The 19,628-nt window shown below is 41.6% G+C and overlaps 1 protein-coding gene across 1 annotated transcript; it reads right to left on the bottom strand.

The window, feature by feature from the left end:
- Positions 1 to 7,864: 7,864 nt before the first annotated feature.
- On the bottom strand, positions 7,865 to 18,373 carry cnga1a (cyclic nucleotide gated channel subunit alpha 1a). The gene is made up of 11 exons (XM_031836668.1): positions 18,144 to 18,373; positions 17,723 to 17,839; positions 15,912 to 15,974; positions 14,826 to 14,879; positions 14,568 to 14,723; positions 14,311 to 14,415; positions 11,026 to 11,132; positions 10,535 to 10,839; positions 10,044 to 10,349; positions 9,239 to 9,850; positions 7,865 to 9,060 (listed from the first exon to the last, which is right to left on the bottom strand). Exons 2-11 carry the CDS (start codon positions 17,818 to 17,820, stop codon positions 8,746 to 8,748), a joined length of 2,121 nt encoding a protein of 706 aa, XP_031692528.1. The 5' UTR covers positions 17,821 to 17,839; positions 18,144 to 18,373; the 3' UTR covers positions 7,865 to 8,745.
- Between the last annotated feature and the right edge of the window lie 1,255 nt (positions 18,374 to 19,628).

Below are 19,628 nucleotides of genomic sequence, written 5' to 3'. Positions count from 1 at the left end.
TGTCGAATTTGGTCAACAAAATGTTTTATTGCTAATTTGCTACATGAGGCTCTTTTGGTCGAATAGAAGTTCCATAATGGTTAGATTGTTAGAAATGCACTGATATAAGTGGACTCATTTCGGCAACTTTGAAAAAATGGACTTCATATCGGGGTTGTGCCTGTTGTCATAGAGATAGATAAGTTATATGCATGATGAGTCCTCTATCTTTATGACAACAGACACACTTTTTTGCATGGACATTGCCATTGAGGGCTTTCACCATTTTAAAGTAGTCAACTGGGTGGGGATTCTTATGAGTTGGGAGCAATGGGCCAATGAAGAAGAACATTGAATACTTTAAAATGTGATTGCCTCAATAGCGCTGCCCATGCTGTCACAGTATTTTCATCTCTTATCAAAATGAAAAGAAACCAATAAATACATGTAATGAATAAAATGTTAGATTTTTTATATTTTGGCTCCCTCACTGCAGTTCCCCCACGACCCCAACTTTGAATACCACTGCCCTGGAGTGAAGCAATGTTTTGGACCCTGCATTCTATGTGGTTGGTCTATGCAGGTATGGACATTATATTGTAGCCTGGAGGGCATCGGGTTTGGTAGGGAGTGAACATATCATATTGCCTATGTATCCCTATCTGTATCTGAAGTCGAGCATATTAAGTTTTCCGTTACTTCCATCTCTTCTTCCCGCCTGCTCTCTCACCACCAATCAATCAGTCAATCAAATGTATTTATAAAGCCATTTTTACATCAGCAGTTGTCACAAAGTGCTTCCACAGAGACCGAGCCTAAAACCCCAGAGAGCAAGCAATGCAAATGTTCAAGCTCAGTGGTTAGGAAAAACTCCCTAGAAAGGCTGGAACCTAGGAAGAAACCTAGAGAGGAACCAGGCTCTGAGGGGCTCTGAGTCCTCTTCTGACTGTGCTGGTTGGAGATTACAAGAGTACATGGTCATTAAGTACATGGTCATTAAATAAAGGTTAAATAAAAAAAAATAAAAGGCTAGATTGCTCTTCAAGATGTTCAAACATTAATAGATGACCAGCAGGGTTAAATAATAATCACAGTAGTTGTAGAGGGTGCAACAGGTCAGAACCAATAAATTGATGAACAGAATAGGGTCTACCCACTTCACCTAAATCAGACTTAATGAATTCATAAAAAATGCATCAGCTGTTTTCTAATGCAATTACTGAGTAGCCTACCCTAATTACAATCTCACATTTAGCATACCAGGAGTGATGCTCACATAAATTGAATGATTACACAAGAGGGATCAATGTTTCATTGGCTCAAATGTCTTTTCGACCAGTTCGATGGTAATGATTTGAACAATAAGCTGTAAGAGGAAAACCAATCATCAAGCACTTTAGTAAAGCAGCGCACCTGCGCTGGCTGGGACTCGTTGGGTGGAAGGTTTAACGCCATCACGACCTGTGAGCAAAGGCTTATGCCGAGCAGGGCGCGGCGGGAACTTTCCCTCCTTTCAGAAACGCTCTGGTAAATGCAAGTGACAGGGGCATTGGCAGAGATTTCATGGCTGTCACTCGGGTTCTGATGAGGCGAAGAGTTTTCTCCCTCCCTGTCTCGTTCGTTACGCACTGACTGCCCAAAATGGATATTGCCAAAGTGGAGGGGAGTTAGGAGAATAATTGCTTAAATCCCCCTGATCTAATATCCACTTTGCTGCAGTGGCGCGGGCGGGTTTAAACCCATGCTTTCTGGGTCAATGTGTAGTCCATAAAGGACCAGGTCCCTTGGAAGAAGCCATGCTGTACTTGCTTATAGCAGGGACAATACAATAATCTGATAAGAATCTGATATTTTTTTCTGCAGTCTGAACAGCCAAAAAGCACATGGAATTAGATATTTCAAGCCACATTTCAAACCAACTCCGTAGTCCATGGCAGGCATTGTTGTCACTTTAGCTTGCTACATAACTTCTGCGTGATAGGAAGCATGAGCACCACCACCAATCAGCCTACACCACTGCGCAAACACCCGTTGTTACTATGACAACTAGCGTAGCCATGTCGGCAATGACTACAGTCTGAAAACAGATTAATCTTATTTGGTCACTTGTAACTTGCTGTTTGGACAGTCAGTATTCCAAAATGTTTTTGAAAAACAAACTTATTTGAGGCCTGCAGTGTGAACAAGGCTTAAGTGGTCTTGAGATACCATCAAAACTACAGGTCATGCACCCCACTACAAAAGTCTGATTTTCAGTCCACTTCCCAAATGCTACGGCCATGTTCTATTCATTCAATACATTTAAGACTCCTAAGGCCATATTGTGCAGTGGTGTGTTAACTCTGGTTTTCTCACAGATATTTCAATAGTGTGGTACTGCTCTAGACCCAACACCCAATCTTATCCATACTGTAGGAGAACACAATTAGGTCTCCTTTGGGAAATCACCTCGTTATTTTATTTTGCATACCATTTATCCTATCCACACTCTAGAGAGGCCATGATTCTCTCAGCATGTGTTGAATAAATTTGTGTCTACAGGGGCATTTCTCAATATAACCTTTATTTAACAAGGCAAGTCAGTTAAGAACAAGTTATTATTTACAATGACGGCCTAGGAACAGTGGGTTAACTGCCTTGTTCAGGGAAAGAACACCAGATTTTTGCTTTGTCAGCTCAGGGATTCAATCTAGCAACCTTTCGGTTACTGGCCCAACGCTCTAACCACTAGGCTACCTGCCATCCTTATTACCAACACAAAGGCTACTGTTCCTTTCCACAAGGAGTGTGCGAACGAAACAATGTTAGCTAACTAACCAACACACACAATTATTTAAATGGTTTGGGTCCTTTGCACCAAGGCAGAATTATAGGGCTGAAAAAAAGTAGTTTATCGTGATGAGAGTAAGGGCTGAAGAATGGGCTAGAACAGAGCCAACTAATTACCTCTTTCTATATTGTGTGTACTTTATGTGGGCGTGTATACTGTATAGCCCAGTTGTAAGCCTACATACAGTATCTATGAGAGCCTTGGTTCTATATTAAAGAGGTAGTCAAGCATAACGGTTGTGTTCCTCAGGCACCAAACAGAAGAAAGCGGACTGAAATAGAGAGGGACTACCTGGACTAAGAAATCGTTTTTGTTCTTAAAAAGTTTTGCTATGGTGTGCTTTACTGAACACCACAATGTCTTCTTAACTGACATGCCTGGTTAAATAAAAAATGAAGTGGAGGCATATGGGTCTTCCAGGAACCACATACACTCAATATAAAGGTGGCCTCTAGATGAACTCTTTTTCAAGGGATAATATGAATGTTAATGTTGAGCTTGAAAGGGAAAAAGACAAATAAGGAGGTCTGCATAACTTATACGTAAACTAACAATTTACGAGGAGATAGGAGCAGGTCAGGTCTTCCTAATGCAAAGAATGAAAAGAATTAGGATAATGACACTGGCATCCAATCCATCCAGATTAGATACGGTTGAAATGTTCTTTCAATGTATTTTATTGTTAACTAAAATATAATTTGGACACAAAAGAAAAGACAGATGAAGAATTAGCCTAGTCCGAGATAATAACTCTTTTCGAAATACAATTCATTCACATAACAAGCTACTGCAATCCACATCGATATGGCACCTCGGGGAACTACGTGAACCGCACTTGGCCCCAAATGAAACGTGCTTCTGATCTTAAGACTCCCTTCTAGGCTGCTTTTCGTTTCGGGCTTCTGTGGTTATTACTGTGTCTCAAACGACCCCAAAACGATACATTTGTGGAATGAAATGAGTGTCTCTGTGTGTATGCTCCTTTTCCTGTCTGTTTCATTACCGTACCTTTAGCCTAGGCTAGCCTACTTCTCATTATGTCCTGCTGTGCTTAGTTATTAGGCCTACTGTGACTCAGTTAGGAAGCTAAAATGCTACATTGGTGAGTGGAGATTGTTGTATGCTCCCTCAGAGTCTGTCTCCTGTCTGTATCGTTACGGGAATATGAGATATTTCAAAGCAAGAGCTAAAATGGTAGTTTCAAACTACCTGTTTGACGTCACTATCACCAGTCGGATTGCTGCAGAGGGACTCTGTTGGTGGAGTCTCACTTTGAGCCACCGAGGAATCAGGGATGAATGTCCAAATAGGCTGTTAAATAGAATAGGCGTTCTTTCTCTCATAGTCAAGGCTCGGCTGCACTCACATCGGCCACCGTTATCTATAATGAACAAAATTATAAACGCAACATGCAACAATTTCAAAGATTTTACAGTTCATATAAGGAAATCAATCAATTTAAATCAAGTCATTAAGCCCTAATCTATGGATTTCACATGACTGGGAATACAGATATGCGTCTGTTGGATATTAACGGGAACTGGAACATGCTGTCGTACACGTCGATCCAGAGCATCCCAAACATGCTCAATGGGTGACATGTCTGGTGAGTATGCAGGCCATGGAAGAACTGGGACATTTTCAGCTTCCAGGAATTGTGTAAAGATCCTTGCAACATGGGGCCCTGCATTATCATGAAATATAAGGTGATGGCGGCGGAGGAAGGGCACGACAATAGGCCTCGGGATCTCGTCACGGTTTCCCTGTGCAGTCAAAAAACCATAGATAAAATGCAATTATGTTTATTGTCAATTTATGCTCTGTCGCCATCTGGTTTAGTTTTTCAGGTCCCATGGCTTGGATCTCCTGGGTAGACCCCCTGGCAGTGCAGCAGAGGTGCGATACCATCACTGATAAATTGTGTTTTTACCACAGTGGTGGTGGGAGATGTAATCACTCTTTCTTGCTGTTTTCTTTCATAGTCTTTGTCCTGAAGTTACCTACACATGTCTGTAACAAACTCAGTGTTGAAAATGTATTTTCCTACACTTGTCTAATGACAAAAGCAATGTACACATCTGCACAAATCTGCACAGATAACATATACCCACACTGAAATAAAACACGCACACACACATTTGGCCTACACCAAGGCTAGAATAAACAATCAAATGTTTCCTTGAACAGGATAGAATGCAGCCAGGGTGTCACCATGTAAAGCAATGTACTTGTACATGTTTTTTTGCTGGGGAAAATGGTTTTAAACATTCATGTGAAGTGCAAAATAATATACACGTACAGACACACACACACGCACGCACACACCAGTTTTTCTCTTTCTTCAATACTATGTAAACTTTAACAAGACAATTATTTGAACCAAAGGGCTTTCTCTGGTTTCTATGAATAATGACAAGGCAATTGAGGAAGAATATATATTAATTAATGAGATTCATACTGGGGCTTCCCACGAGATGTGAGACAGGACCTAATGCCCTGTGTTACGTCTGTCATCATGGGTAAATGTCCTCTCTTCTCTCCCACTTATCAGTTCTTGCCTCTAAACACATTAAAGTTAATGGCCAAATACAGCACGGCAGTAAAAGGATGTGGAGCTGAGGATAGTTACACTAACAATGGAAGCATTGCCATAAGGTAGAGGTCATTATACTATGTGATTTACAGTCAAATGTGAGGCTATTCGAGCAGCATATACAGTGCCTTCGGAAAGTATTCAGACGCCTTGACCTTTTCCACATTTTGTTGTTACAGCCTTATTCTAAAATGGATTAAATCAAATCAAATCCTCAGCCATCTACACAAAATAACCCACAATTACAAAGAGAAAAACCGTATTTTTTTTAAATGTTACCAAATGTATTAAAAATAATTAACAGAAATACATTACTTACATAAGTATTCAGACCCTTTGCTTTGAGACTCGAAGCAGGTGCATCCTGTTTCCATTGATCATCCTTTAGATGTTTCTACAACTTGATTGGAGTCCACCTGTGGTCAATTAAATTGATTGGACATGATTTGGAAAAGCACACACCTGTCTATATAAGGTCCCACAGTTGACAGTACATATCAGAGCAAAATCCAAGCCATGAGGTCAAAGGAATTGTATGTAGAGCTCCAAGAAAGGATTGTGTCGAGGCACAGATCTGGGGAAGGGTAACAAAACATTTCTGCAGCATTGATGGTCCCCAAGAACACAGTGGTCTCCATCATTAAATGGAAAAAGTTTGGAACCACCAAGGCTCTTCCTAGAGCTGTCCACTCAGCCAAACTGAGCAATCGGGGGAGAAGGGCCTTAATCAGGCAGGTGACCAAGAACCCAATGGTCACTCTGACAGAGCTCTAGAGTTCCTTTGTGGAGATGGGAGAAACTTCCAGAAGGGCAACCATCTCTGCAGCACTCACCAATCAGGCCTTTATAGTAGAATGGCCAGATGGAAGCAACTCCTCCTAAAAGGCACATGACATCCCGCCAAAAGGCACCTAAAGGACTCACAGACCATGAGAAACAAGATTCTCTGGTGTGATGAAACCAAGACTGAACTCTTTGGCCTGAATGCCAATCGTCACGTCTGGAGGAAACCTGGCACCATCCCCACGGTGAGCCATGGTGGTGGCAGCACCATGCTGTGGGGATGTTTTCAGTGGCAGGGACTAGAAGACTAGTCAGGGTCGAGGCAAAGATGAACGGAGCAACGTACAGTGAGATCCTTTATGAAAACCTGCTCCAGAGCGCTCAGGACAACGACCCTAAGAACACAGCCAAGACAAGGCAGGAGTGGCTTCGGTACAAGCTTGTTGCATCATACCCAAGAAGACTTGATTCTGTAATTGCTGCCAAAGGTGCATCAACAAAGTACTGAGTAAACGGTCTGAATACTTATGTAAATGTGATATTTCCATTTTTGTAATAAATTTGCAAAAATTTGGAAAAAACATATTTTTGCTGTGTCATTGTGGGGTATTGTGTGTAGATTGATGAGGGAAATAGTGATTGAATCCATTTTAGAATACAGCTGTAACGTTACAACATTTAGAAGAAGTCAAGGGGTCTGAATACTTTCCAAAGGCACTGTATATTATATTCAATAACATCAGCCCAGTTCACAATTATAAAAGGAAACAATTGGGAGGGGTTGAGATTAAAATCAGATTGAAAATGTGAGTTGAGGGGTTGTAAGGAGGTCGTTCGATCTAACACGCACACACAATAAGAATTGACTGGAAAACGCTTCAATATTAGCAAAATGATAAACTGAATTCTAAATTCTTATCAAAACATCATTAGACATGTAAATAATGTCATCTAAAATAAAAATACCAAAATACACAGTTATTTTCGGAAAATTCTGTCAAATGAATTCTGCCATATTAAAAATATAGATTTTTCTTTTTTCCAAAGTAGAATCCACATAAGTACTATAAAGAAGATTTACCATAAGTTCATTGTTGTATCATTTAGTTTTTAGAATTTTGTTTTTAAAAACACATTTTGTTATATTTACAGTGGGGCAAAAAAGTATTTAGTCAGCCACCAATTGTGCAAGTTCTCCCACTTAAAAAGATGAGAGAGGCCTGTAAAAAAAATCCAGGAAATCACATTGTAGGATTTTTAATGAATTTATTTGCAAATTATGGTGGAAAATAAGTATTTGGTCAATAACAAAAGTTTATCTCAATACTTTGTTACATACCCTTTGTTGGCAATGACAGAGGTCAAACGGTGGCAAATAAGTATTTGGTCACCTACAAACAAGCAAGATTTCTGGCTCTCACAGACCTGTAACTTCTTATTTAAGATGAATACACACCAGTTCAGCACAGTTCACAGTTCTACCAAGTATTTATGCCATTGACAGACATTTATGAGCTGTTTTTACTGCAACTAAGCATACATCTAAGGCAATTTAGATTTTTTTATGCGATCATACTTAGTTATAACCAAAGGTGAGTACATAACATGCTCTATCTTTGCAGGTGATCTGTCTATCAGGTAGAGATCACTCCAACAGACCCCCCCCCCCCCCCCCCCCCCACACCCTCTGAGGATATGTAGAACTTAATAATATGTCTCCAAAGAAACCAGGATTCAAATAAATACGTTTTTAGATTTGCCCAAGAATAACTCGTTTTCCGAGAATACACATCGATACAGGTCTCTGTGTAGATTCAGAGCGCATTCGAGTTCTGTATTGCAGTTCTATCAATTATACAGTATATACCATTGGAAGACTTCATATACCATTGTCAGTTTTTAATATGCACAAAAATACAATAATCTTGGTTTTGTACACGATATATGGTATAGAAAAGTACATTCTTAGATGAGTACATGGGGAGCTACATCACTGCAGATGATTTAGTTGTTTTTGGCTGGGGTCGAAATTACCCCAAAATACTTGCCTTTTTTTAAAGTCCATATTGATACAGAAACACTAACCAATGATATTGATGTATTAAAAAAAAACATTGATTGACAAAGTCATGAAACATTTGAAGAATTTAATAAACTAACTTTGGGCTAAGCTAAAAAAATATTGATAGTAGTTTGAGTAGTTTGAGGGTTAACCACAGCACAATAGTCACGCTTGGGCAGTATTGCTTTCTGACTGGCAGTTTGCCAATTCATATCATATACTTTCTTCATGTGGTCAATTTGTGTGTTACACATGGGGTCCAAACATTTAAAAAAGACCCGTGTGAAAGTTATACATGTAGTTTTATGGCCCCTGGTGCCCTCTAGTAGTTGAATTATCTTAATAAAAATAGTGTAATAAGTCTGTTACATTAGCTTTCAATAATCATAGATTTCCCAAAAGCTGAAAACCCTTCAACCAGAAAAAAAATGCCTTTTGTTTTAACCAATATTCAAGCAGACTTCAATTCAAGCAGTTTTTATTTTTCTCACAAAAACTCTACTTCTCCTCCTCCTCCTCCTCCTCCTCCTCCTCCTCCCCCTCCTCTTTCTTCTCCTCATCCTTCTTCTCCTCTGCCTCCCCTTCCTTTTTCTCCTCCTCCTCTCCCTTTTTCTCCTCCTCCCCTCCCTCCTTCTCCTCCTCCCCTCCCTCCTTCTCCTCCTCATCTAGGTCCTCCTCTGCTACAACCTCTCCAGTCAGCCTCTCTATCTCAGCGATGCGTTCCCTCGTTGCCCTCTGGCTGGTGCTGTAGTCTCCCAGCAGCTTCTTCAGCTTGGTCTGCATCAACTCCAGGTTGCTGTACATGCGGTTCACCTTAAATAAAAATAATAATAATAAAATGTCACATTTAGAATGCACTTTACATTGTACAACATTTTTAAAGTCCTACAGTTTGTGCATTAAAATACTAAAAACAAGAAACAGATAACTGTACAAAAAGGCAGTTATGCAAAGGAAATGTATTTTAAGGCAAGTTTTAAAAAGTTCCAACCTTTTCCTCGATTTCTGTGGTTTCGGGGATAATTTTGGAAGGGTCCAGTTCCAGCAGGCCGTCCTTCAGCAGGATCTGACGACCTTTCTCCTCCAGCATGCCCTTGGCTTCCGGGTACTCGGTCAATGACTCCATCAGGTCATCCTTGGACAGGCAGAAGAGATCTGAGTAGCCAATGCTGCGGATGTTGGCCGTCCTCCGGTTCCCTGCCTTAGAACCCTTTATCGCTAGGATACTAATCTCCCCAAAGTAGCTGCCGTCTCCCAGCACGCAGAACTGCTTGATGCCATCGTCAGCCACCACCGCCAGCTTGCCCTCCTTGACAATATACATCTCACGGCCGATGTCACCCTTCTTACAGATGTAGTCGCCAGGGCTGAAGACCTGAGGCTGCAACTTGAGCACCAGCTCAATAAGCAGGCCTGCTTCGCAGTCAGCGAAGATGCGGACCTTCTTGAGAGTATCCAGGTGGACGTTAATGGCGATTTCGGCCCTGAGCTTGTCGGGCAGGTACCGCAGCGTCTCCCTTTCGTCCTGAGCCTTGTCGTTGGTCCACAGGTAGTCGAACCACGTGATGACTCGCAGCTCCAGTTCCTTGTCCACCTTCCACTTCTGTAGAGGTGTTATAGGGAGAAATTGACTCGTATTCATGATATATAAGACCTACCGTTGTGACGCACCACTTGCCCTTCCAACCCCACAATGGGCGTTAACATAATTTCTATAAAGTGTAATAGTGCACAAAAATTTGAGTCAACAAATCCTCAGTACTTTGATGGCTCCTTTACGAACCCCACACACGCACCTGCATGTACTGCTTGATGTTGTCGATGCGTGCCTGAAACTCGACCCGCGCGGCGCTGATGTTGGAGATCATGGAGCTGATGTTGCCCACCAGGGTGGCGAAGATAAGCACACCCACAAGGAAGTCCAGCACATGGAAGAAGAACTCTGAGTCCAGCTCCGGTGATGGCGTCTCGCCGATGGTGGTCAGCGTCAGCGTGGACCAGTAGAGGCTGAAGGAGTACTTCCTCCCCAGTTCCCCGAACTCTGGCTCTTCTGGGTCATTCAGGTCCGGGTAGACCCAGGGGTCAGAGCCGAAGCCGATGGACTAGATTAATTGATTAATTGATTACTCGATTTTTGTATAATAAATGTACACCATAAAAGCACAAAGAAATGAAAGCATTAAACAAGTACTATTGGGCATAGGACAAAACAGGTCTAAGACATGCATATGAAAAGCAGATATCGACATCACAATAAATACATCCAGCAGCTGAGAAACTCAAAGACCTTAGAGAAGGAGTAGTAGAGGCAGGCGTTCCAGTGGATGATGATGATGATGTACATGACCAGGTTGGAGATGCGGAAGAGGTTGGTGTAGTTGGTCTTGGTCTCGGTGCGGGTGAAGAACTCCATCATACGCGTGATTCGGAGGAGCTTGTTGAGGCGGATCTCGGGGTAGTTGATCCCCAGGTAGATGTAAAACACATCGGTGGGCAACATGGAGACGGCGTCCAGCTTGAACTGGAGGCTGCTGATATAACGCTCCAACAGCAGCTTCTTGTCTTTGACCAGCAGGCCTTGCTCCAGGTAGGCTGAGAAAATATATTGGAAGAAATAATCAAAGTAGCATGCGTAATAATAGAACTGTGACATGTGATGTATCAATTTGAAAGAGCGGACATAAAACATTAAATGAAAGGAAATTAAAATGCACGCGCACACACACACACACACACACACACACACACACACACACACACACACACACACACACACACCTGTCCTGGTCCTGAAGGCCATGTCAGCCAGGTAGAGGACATCAGAGATGTAATCCAGAATCATCCAGGTGACTAGGTGATTATGCTGCAGCTCCTCAAAGCAGGCCCTGACACACAGGACACAGAGCAGAGAAAACTGTTAGATGCTCAACCATGCTTTAATACAAGCATCTCTTAAACAAAATGTGACAGTCTTTAAAAGGAAATGCACTTGGTACTTGGAGTGGGAATTTACTTGCAGGTGAGTAAGAAGATAATGTGAAGTTACACAAAAGAAGAATTTACTGGAAAAGCTATTTTTGTCTTACACTTTGTTTATATAAAGTACCAGTCAAAATGTTGGACACATCTACTCATTCAAGGGTTTTTCTTTATTTTTACCATTTTCTACATTGTAGAATAATAGTGAAGACATCAAAATGATGAAATAACACATTTGGAATCATGTAGTAACCAAAACAGTGTTAAACAAATCAAAATATATTTTATATTTGAGATTCTTCAAAGTAGCCACCCTTTGCCTTGATGACAGCTTTGCACACTCTTGGCATTCTCTCAACCAGCTTCATGAGGTAGTCACCTGGAATGGATTTCACAGGTGTGCCTTGTTAAAAGTTAATTTGAGGAATTTCTTTCCTTCTTAATTAACGGATTTGAGCATATCAGTTGCGGTGTGACAAGGTAGGGGAGATATACAGAAGATAACCCTATTTGGTAAAAGACCAAGTCCATATTATGGCAAGAATAACTCAAATAATCAAAGGGAAATGACAGTCCATCATTACTTTAAGACATGAAGATCAGTCAATGCGGAAAATGTAAAGAACTTTTAAAGTTTCTTCAAGTGCAGTCACAAAAACCTTCAAGCGCTATGATGAAACTGGCTCTCATGAGGACCACCACAGAGTTACCTGTGCTGCAGAGGATAAGTTCATTAGAGTTAACTGCACATCACACCAAATAAATGCTTCACAGAGTTCAAGTAACAGACATATCACAACATCAACTGTTCAGAGGAGACTGTGTGAATCAGACCTTCATGGTCGAATTTCTGCAAAAAAACTACTACTAAAGGACACCAAAAAGAAGAAGAAACTTGCTTGGGCCAAGAAACATGAGTAATGGAAATTAGACCGGTGTAAATCTGTCCTTTGGGCCAAATTTGAGATTTTTGGTTCCAAACACTGTGTCTTTGTGAGACGCAGAGTAGGTGATCTATGCATGTGTGGTTCCTGCCATGAAGCATTGAGGAGGATGTCTGATGGTGTGGGGGTGCTTTGCTGGTGACACTGTCAGTGATTTATTTACAACTCAAGTCACACTTAACCAGCATGGCTACCACAGCATTCTTCAGCGATACACCATCCCATCTGGTTTGCGCTTAGTGGGACTATCATTTGTTTTTCAACAGGACAATGACCCAACACACCTCTAGGCTGTGACACTGACAGTGTCACCAGCAAAGCACCCCCACACCATCAGACATCCTCCTCAATGCTTGACAGTATTCTGAGAGAGCGAATTTCCCGAGACCAAGATTTACTGGCCAATGAGTGGCCATTTCCGATTACCAAGCGCTGTTCTCTTGGTTTTCTGTGCTGTAGTGGGCCCAGAAACCAAACCACTCCTGTCCCACTTCAACTCCTTGGCAACGGGCGGCAGGTAGCCTAGTGGTTAGAGCGTTGGACTAGTAACCGAAAGGTTGCAAGTTCAAACCCCCGAGCTGACAAGGTACAAATCTGTCGTTCTGCCCCTGAACAGGCAGTTAACCCACTGTTCCTAGGCCGTCATTGAAAATAAGAATTTGTTCTTAACTGACTTGCCTGGTTAAATAAAGGTAAAATAAAAATAAACCTCATTAATAGCATCGATGGTGTCTCTTTGCGTTTGCAGGACTGCATCTGTGAGGACAAGGCCTCTGGAGGGTTGTGACGCACGAGGTGCATTGGAGACACTGAGCCTGGGGGCACTCAGCTCCTGCTCAGCTGCAGCACCACCGAACACACAGTGACAATTTTTTTTTTGAAAATGTCACAATTGTTTGTGGAAATAAATGTTTAAACACCAACTTCAATGCATTTGGTTTACTCTATTCAAATAAAAAAATACTAATTGCATACCTGGCTCATCCGGTGCATCTTGCCATGTCCCCCTCCACCTCCGTCACTACTCCACTCAGGAGGGATTCCCCTATAATACTGGCAAGTCGCTCATTTAGGGGGTTGAGCTCCTGTGTCCCCTTTCCCTCACCTGTGGCACAAACACTTTGTCTGTGTAAGGCCTTTTGGCCTCCACTTTTATGTCGGACCACTTCTTATTTCTGAGAGGGTCTGACCTTCTGAGCCAGCAACGTTCATAACGCCCGCCACATGCTACCACTCTAACGCATTTTTGGCATTTGTAATGGCCACACCAAACAATGTATTTTTTCTTCACAACAACTTCCCCTACAAGAACTTCCATTTCACACTGGGTGAAATATATATTTTTTGCCTTTCTGTCGGGATTTGCCGTCATTGTCGTCATGCAGTCAGTATGGAAGAATATTAATTAGGGGTGTTTCACTGACTATTTATAGGCAACTATAAAAAGGGTGGGACAAGACGCTCGCCCACGTGCGCCAAATTTCGAGTTGATTGTGATTTATAAAGGGAAACCGGCGTGGGACGTGCGCGTGCACTGTCCCACGTGCGTGTGCACTATATTTTTGTGCATTTTTGTGCACTTTCTGTGTTTCGTCCATACGCCATCTTTTGATGTGAAACCTACGCATAGTTTCATAAATGAGGCCCCTGGCCTCCACAATCACCACACCTCAAGCCAATTGAGATGGTTTGGAATGATTTGGATCGCAGAGTGATACAAACGCAGCTCAGCATATGTGGGAACTCCTTCAAGACTGTTGGAAAAGCATTCCAAGAGAAGCTGGTTGAGAGAATGCCAAGAGTGTGCAAAGCTGTCATCAACTACTACTTTGAAAAATCTCAAATATGAAATATATTTCAATTTGTTTAACACTTTTTTGGTTACTACATTATTTCATATGTGTTATTTCATGGTGTTGATGTCTTCATTATTATTCTAAAATGTAGAACATAGTAAAAATAAAGAAAAACCCTTGAATGAGTAGGTGTGTCCAAACATTTGACTGGTACTGTATAAAAGGGGAAACTTTGTAAAAAAAAGAAAAATAATAACTTGTTTTATAGCCTCAGAATCCATTCCATGCCACTAACTAACCATATATTTTAAACAAACTACATATTTTAAACAGTAGATTTTTACCTGGCTATTATCATGGTCCAATTGTACATGACTGGTATTGTGATAATGAACAGCCAGTTGTAGTACAGACTGCCAGCTGGATTAATGAAAAACCCTTCTTTGGGCCTGCAAGGAAAGGAAGATGGAGAATTGATTACTTAATACATTATACTTAATAATAATAATATACTTCATATTTAATTTAAACATCGTCATATACAGATATCAATGCTGATATCAGTATATCGCTTCGGGTGAGATATTGCTATCATACACACCCCTCCTTTTTCTCTTTCTCCTTTTTCTCCTTTTCCTCTTTTTCCTTTTTTTCTTTTTCCTCCTTTTCTTTCTCCTCCTTTTCTTTCTCCTCCTTTTCTTTCTCCTCCTTTTCTTTCTCCTCCTGCTCTTTCTGCTTCATCTTTTCTTTCTTTTTCCTGAGAAAACAAATACAAGTTTTTGAAGCTTTTCTGCATGTAACCTCTCTTCTATCTAACTATGCAGCATTCATGGAAAAGAGGGACAAAATAGGTGTTTACTCTTTTTTCTCTTTCTTTTCTTTCTTCTCCTTTTTCTTCTTTTTCTTCTCCTCCCTGGGGTAAAAGGACACATCTTATGACACACACACACACACACACACACACACTGAGAGTTGCCATGGCAGCCGTAATGGCTAGCAGACTGTGCTGCTGTCTCTGTAAATAATTTCTGATACATTGTAACAGGCAGGAGATCCAAAAGGGTGGGCTTATTTCAGGCAAAGTGAGGGCTGCCCTTGGGGCCACCTGCTGTGGGGCCAATGTGGAGCCGATAAGCAAAGGCGCATATGTCCAATGTAGGTAGCCTATGCGGAGACAATTTTTTCACCCACATTGGTCCCACATCGTGCCATTGTGGACATTTGCTAGGTAGCTACTAGCTAGCAAACTGACTAAGTAGCAGTGTTGTATTTTTAAATGCCGTGGGTTGAGGTTGAGGAGAAGTCCGAAGCGGAAGGACAATTGAGATGGCTTGCGGTGATGGCAGAGGCTTGAGGACTGTAATAGCCTACTTTGCACTACTGATAAGGGGTGAGCTTTCTGACCCCAGCGACATCACCCAGGTGGGTGCTACTTTTTGGTAGTGGAGGTCAAGTGGCTACGCCCCCCCCCCCAGGCTGTGACTGCCATGCTTCACCCCTGTGACTGTGATGCTGCCTCCCACCACTCAGGAGGACATTTGACGCTACCAAAACTAACTGCTTCAGCTCCCATCCTGACTTCGGGGAGGCAGCCTAGTGGTTAGAACGTTGGACTATTAACCAAAAGGTTGCAAGCTCAAATCCCAGAGCTGACAAGGTAAAAATCTGTCTTTCTGACCCTGAACAAGGCAGTTAACCCACTGTTCCTAGGCTGTCATTGTAAATAAGAATTGGTTCTTTACTGACTTGCCTAGTTAAATAAAGGTAAAATAACAAATAAAGTTCCTGATTTGTTTTACTGTTTTTGCTTACTCGTATGTGCTGTGTATGAATTTAGCTTTTAGTTGCCATTTATGGCCAACATGTAATGAAATAAAACTACTACTACCACCACTACACACACACAACACACAAACACACACACAGTATATGTGGACGGACTCACTCCTCATTGTTGTTACTGTTGTTCACATTGAACAGACGCCCTGGGCCAGGAGAGGTTTTATCTCTGGAAACAACAAACAATATTTAAAATACAGCCAATAAAAACACGGCGACATCAATAAAGTTCTGTAGCAAACTACAATTGGACCAACAGGTCCAGTTTTACAGAAGTTGGAAGTTTACATACACTTCGGTTGGAGTCATTGAAACCTGTTTTTCAACCACTCCACAAATGTCTTGTTAACAAACTATAGTTTTGGCAAGTCGGTTAGGACATCTACTTTGTGCATGGCACAAGTAATTTTTCCAACAATTGTTTACAGACAGATAATTTCACTTATAATTCACTGTATCACAATTCCAGTGGGTCAGAAATGTACATACATTAAGCTGACTGTGCCTTTAAACAGCTTGGAAAATTCCAGAAAATTATGTCATGGCTTTATGTCAGAAGCTTCTTATAGGCTAATTGACATCCTTTGAGTCAATTTGGAGGTGTACCTGTGGATGTATTTCAAGGCCTACCTTCAAACTCAGTGCCTCTTTGCTTGACATCATGGGAAAATCAATAGAAATTAGCCAAGACCTCAGAAAATAAGAATTGTAGACATCCACAAGTCTGGTTCATCTTTGGGAGCAATTTCCAAATGCCTGAAGGTGCCATGTTCATCTGTACAAACAACAGAATGCAAGTATAAAAACCATTGGACCAAACAGCCGTCATACTGCTCAGGAAGGAGACGCGTTCTGTCTACCAGAGATGAACATACTTTAGTGCGAAAAGTGTAAATCAATCCCAGAACAACAGCAAAGGATCTTGTGAAGATGCTGGAGGAAACAGGTACAAAAGTATCTAGATCCACAGTAAAATGAGTCCTATATCAACATAACCTGAGAGGCCGCTCAGCAAAGAAGAAGCCACTGCTCCAAAACCTCCATAAAAAAAACAGACTACGGTTTGCAACTGCACATGGGGACAAAGATTGTACTTTTTGGAGAAATGTCCTCTGGTCTGATGAAACAAAAATATAACTGTTTGGCCATAATGACCATCGTTGTGTTTGGAGGAAAAAGGTGGAGGCTGGCAAGCCGAAGAACACCATCCCAACCGTGAAGCACGGGGGTGGCAGCATCATGTTGTGGTGGTGCTTTGCTGCAACTTCACAAAATAGATGGCATCATGAGGACGGAAAATTATGTGGATATATTGAAGCAACGTCTCAAGACATCAGTCAGGAAGTTAAAGCTTGGTCGCAAATGGGTCTTCCAAATGGAAAATGACCCAAAGCATACTTCCAAAGTTGTGGCAAAATGGCTTAAGGACAACAAATTCAAGGTATTGGAGTGGCCATCACAAAGTCACAAACTGAAAAAGCGTGTGCGAGCAAGGAGGCCTTCAAACCTGACTCAGTTACACCAGCTCTGTCAGGAGGAATGGGCCAACATTCACCCAATTTATTGTGGGAAGCTTGTGGATGTCTACCCAAAACATTTGACCCAAGTTAAACAATTTAAAGGAAATGCTACCAAATACTAATTGAGTGTATGCAAACTTTTGACCCACTGGGAATTTGATGAAATAAATACAAGCTGAAATAAATCATTCTCTTTACTATTATTCTGACATTTTACATTCTTAAAATAAGGTGGTGAAATTTATCTTATCTTTATCTTTTATGTATCTTAATTAACTGACCCAAGACAGGGAATTTTTTACGAGGATTAAATGTCAGGAATTGTGAAAAACTGAGATTAAATGTATTTGGCTAAGGTGTATGTAAACTTCCGACTTCAACTGTATGTATTGTTTACATTTCATCCTCACTGTCCTCCTCTGTGTCTGTGGCCATGTTTGGAGAAATGCGAGGCGCAACCGCCAGGAACGGACGAGTGCTTGATGTGCTGATCATGGCAGCCAATCTGGGTAGCCTGTCAAACACAAAGCAAATGGAGACATATTGTCCTTATGCCAAAAACACAAATGTTCTTGCATTGTGAAACTGCATGTTTAGATATAATGAATGTATTCAATACAACAGGGTTTACATAATGACAACAAAGTAGATTAAAAAATATATTTTGTGAATTACAGAGGCATACTCAACATCCATATATTACTGCTAATGTTGTTATGGTTTTATCTTGACAGCAGACGGAAAAAAATATCACAATTACAAGGACCACAACTTTGTTTACTGAATAAAATACTACATTCAGTTTCATGTAGCCTTACCTTTACCTCTAGTCAGCATAGTGCACTGTCCATAGTCATCACAGACCTCAAGATAAGCAGTCCTAGAGTTCCCACTCCACACTGACACTTAATCCAAGTGTAATGTAAGTATAGATGAACAGCCTTTCAGGTTATATATCACACCGATATACAGCTAATTTGATGAATGGATACAAAATAAGCATGGGTGCAGTAGTGGTGTCATTGAGTCCTCCTGACTGACCCTGAGTGGGATTTGAGGATTATGGAGCTGGATGAAAGTGGCTGTGGTGGCAAAGTCTCAGGGCGGTCACCCTCCTCCACTCCCTTTCTATGTTTAGGGCCCTTTGCGGCACCACTCCAGAATGAATGCATTTCTTTTGATAATAAATAGTAAAATACATCAAGTTGCCTCATCCATCCAACAATACACAAAAAACAGAAATTGATCTTCCCTTTCACAGCTTCTCACGCTGTCATAACGAAACATCAAGTGGGGGTGTGACGCTTTGAAACTCTGGGATTGCTGCTGATACACACGGGCCATCTCAATAGTCTAAAGTGGCTTCCTATCCCCGCCCTATTTCCTTTGTCTGAAAACACAGAGGGTAAATCTGCGTGTCGGATACCGTTGAGGAGCCTGTGCTTTTCACTCTCCCAGTTCATTTTAGGGCAGATGAAGGAAAGGAGTTAAGAGGAGGACACAAAAGTAATGAGATTAAACCACAGTCTTTACAAATGATATAAAACAGACAGTTGGGTTGCTTTTGCATGCCTGCTACTATACAACACCTGTGTGTTGGTTAGCTCACCTTGAGTCCCTGAACAGTGGGGAACAGACAGTGGAGTAGGATTTAGTCTCAGGAGGGGCCGGCTTTAACCCTCTCTCCTGCTCTGCCAGCACTTTCTATTCTATCCCCCTGATCCTATTAAAACAAGCCAGCTGGGTAGAAGTTGCCTTCAACCACAGATCTAGGATCAGATGACTCGTCCTTAAATTCTAACATACACTGAGTGCACAAAACATTAGGAACACCTTCCTAATATTACATTTCACCCCCTTTTGCCCCCAGAACAACCTCAATTAGCCGGTGCATGGACTGCAAGATTGTTACAGGGATGCTGTACAGGGATGCTGGCCCATGCTGACTCAATGCTTCCCACAGTTGTGTCAAGTTGGCTATGTGTCCTTTGGGCGGTGGACCATTCTTGATACACAGGAAAATGTGGAGTGTGGAAAGACCCAGCAGTGTTGCAGTTCTTGACACAATCAAACCGGTGCGCCTGGCACCTACTAGCATACACAGTTCAAATGTTGTCTTGCCCATTCACCCTCTGAATGGCACACATACACAATCCATGTCTCAATTTTCTCAAGGCTTGAAAATCCTTCTTTAACCTGTCTCCTCTATACTGATTGAAGTGGATTTAATAGGTGACATCAATAAGGGATCATATATTTCACCTGGATTCACCTGGTCAATCAATGTAATGGAAAGAGCGAGT

The sequence above is a fragment of the Oncorhynchus kisutch genome, linkage group LG12, assembly GCF_002021735.2.
Source record: "Oncorhynchus kisutch isolate 150728-3 linkage group LG12, Okis_V2, whole genome shotgun sequence".
In the NCBI taxonomy this organism is placed as follows: Eukaryota; Metazoa; Chordata; class Actinopteri; order Salmoniformes; family Salmonidae; genus Oncorhynchus; species Oncorhynchus kisutch.
The sequence above is the reverse complement of the archived record's forward strand: the minus strand, read 5'-3'. Positions and strand labels throughout refer to the sequence as shown.

What these genes read in the sequence shown, in the direction of transcription:
- cnga1a (XM_031836668.1), bottom strand. Translation starts at nt 17,820, where the DNA reads ATGATCAGCACATCAAGCACTCGTCCGTTCCTGGCGGTTGCGCCTCGC. An exon ending in GAGGACAGTGAGGATGAAAT is followed by an intron (nt 15,975 to 17,722) that starts GTAAACAATACA and finishes TGTTGTTTCCAG; the next exon opens with AGATAAAACCTCTCCTGGCC. An exon ending in ACATCAAGCAGTACATGCAG is followed by an intron (nt 9,851 to 10,043) that starts GTGCGTGTGTGG and finishes ACACCTCTACAG; the next exon opens with AAGTGGAAGGTGGACAAGGA.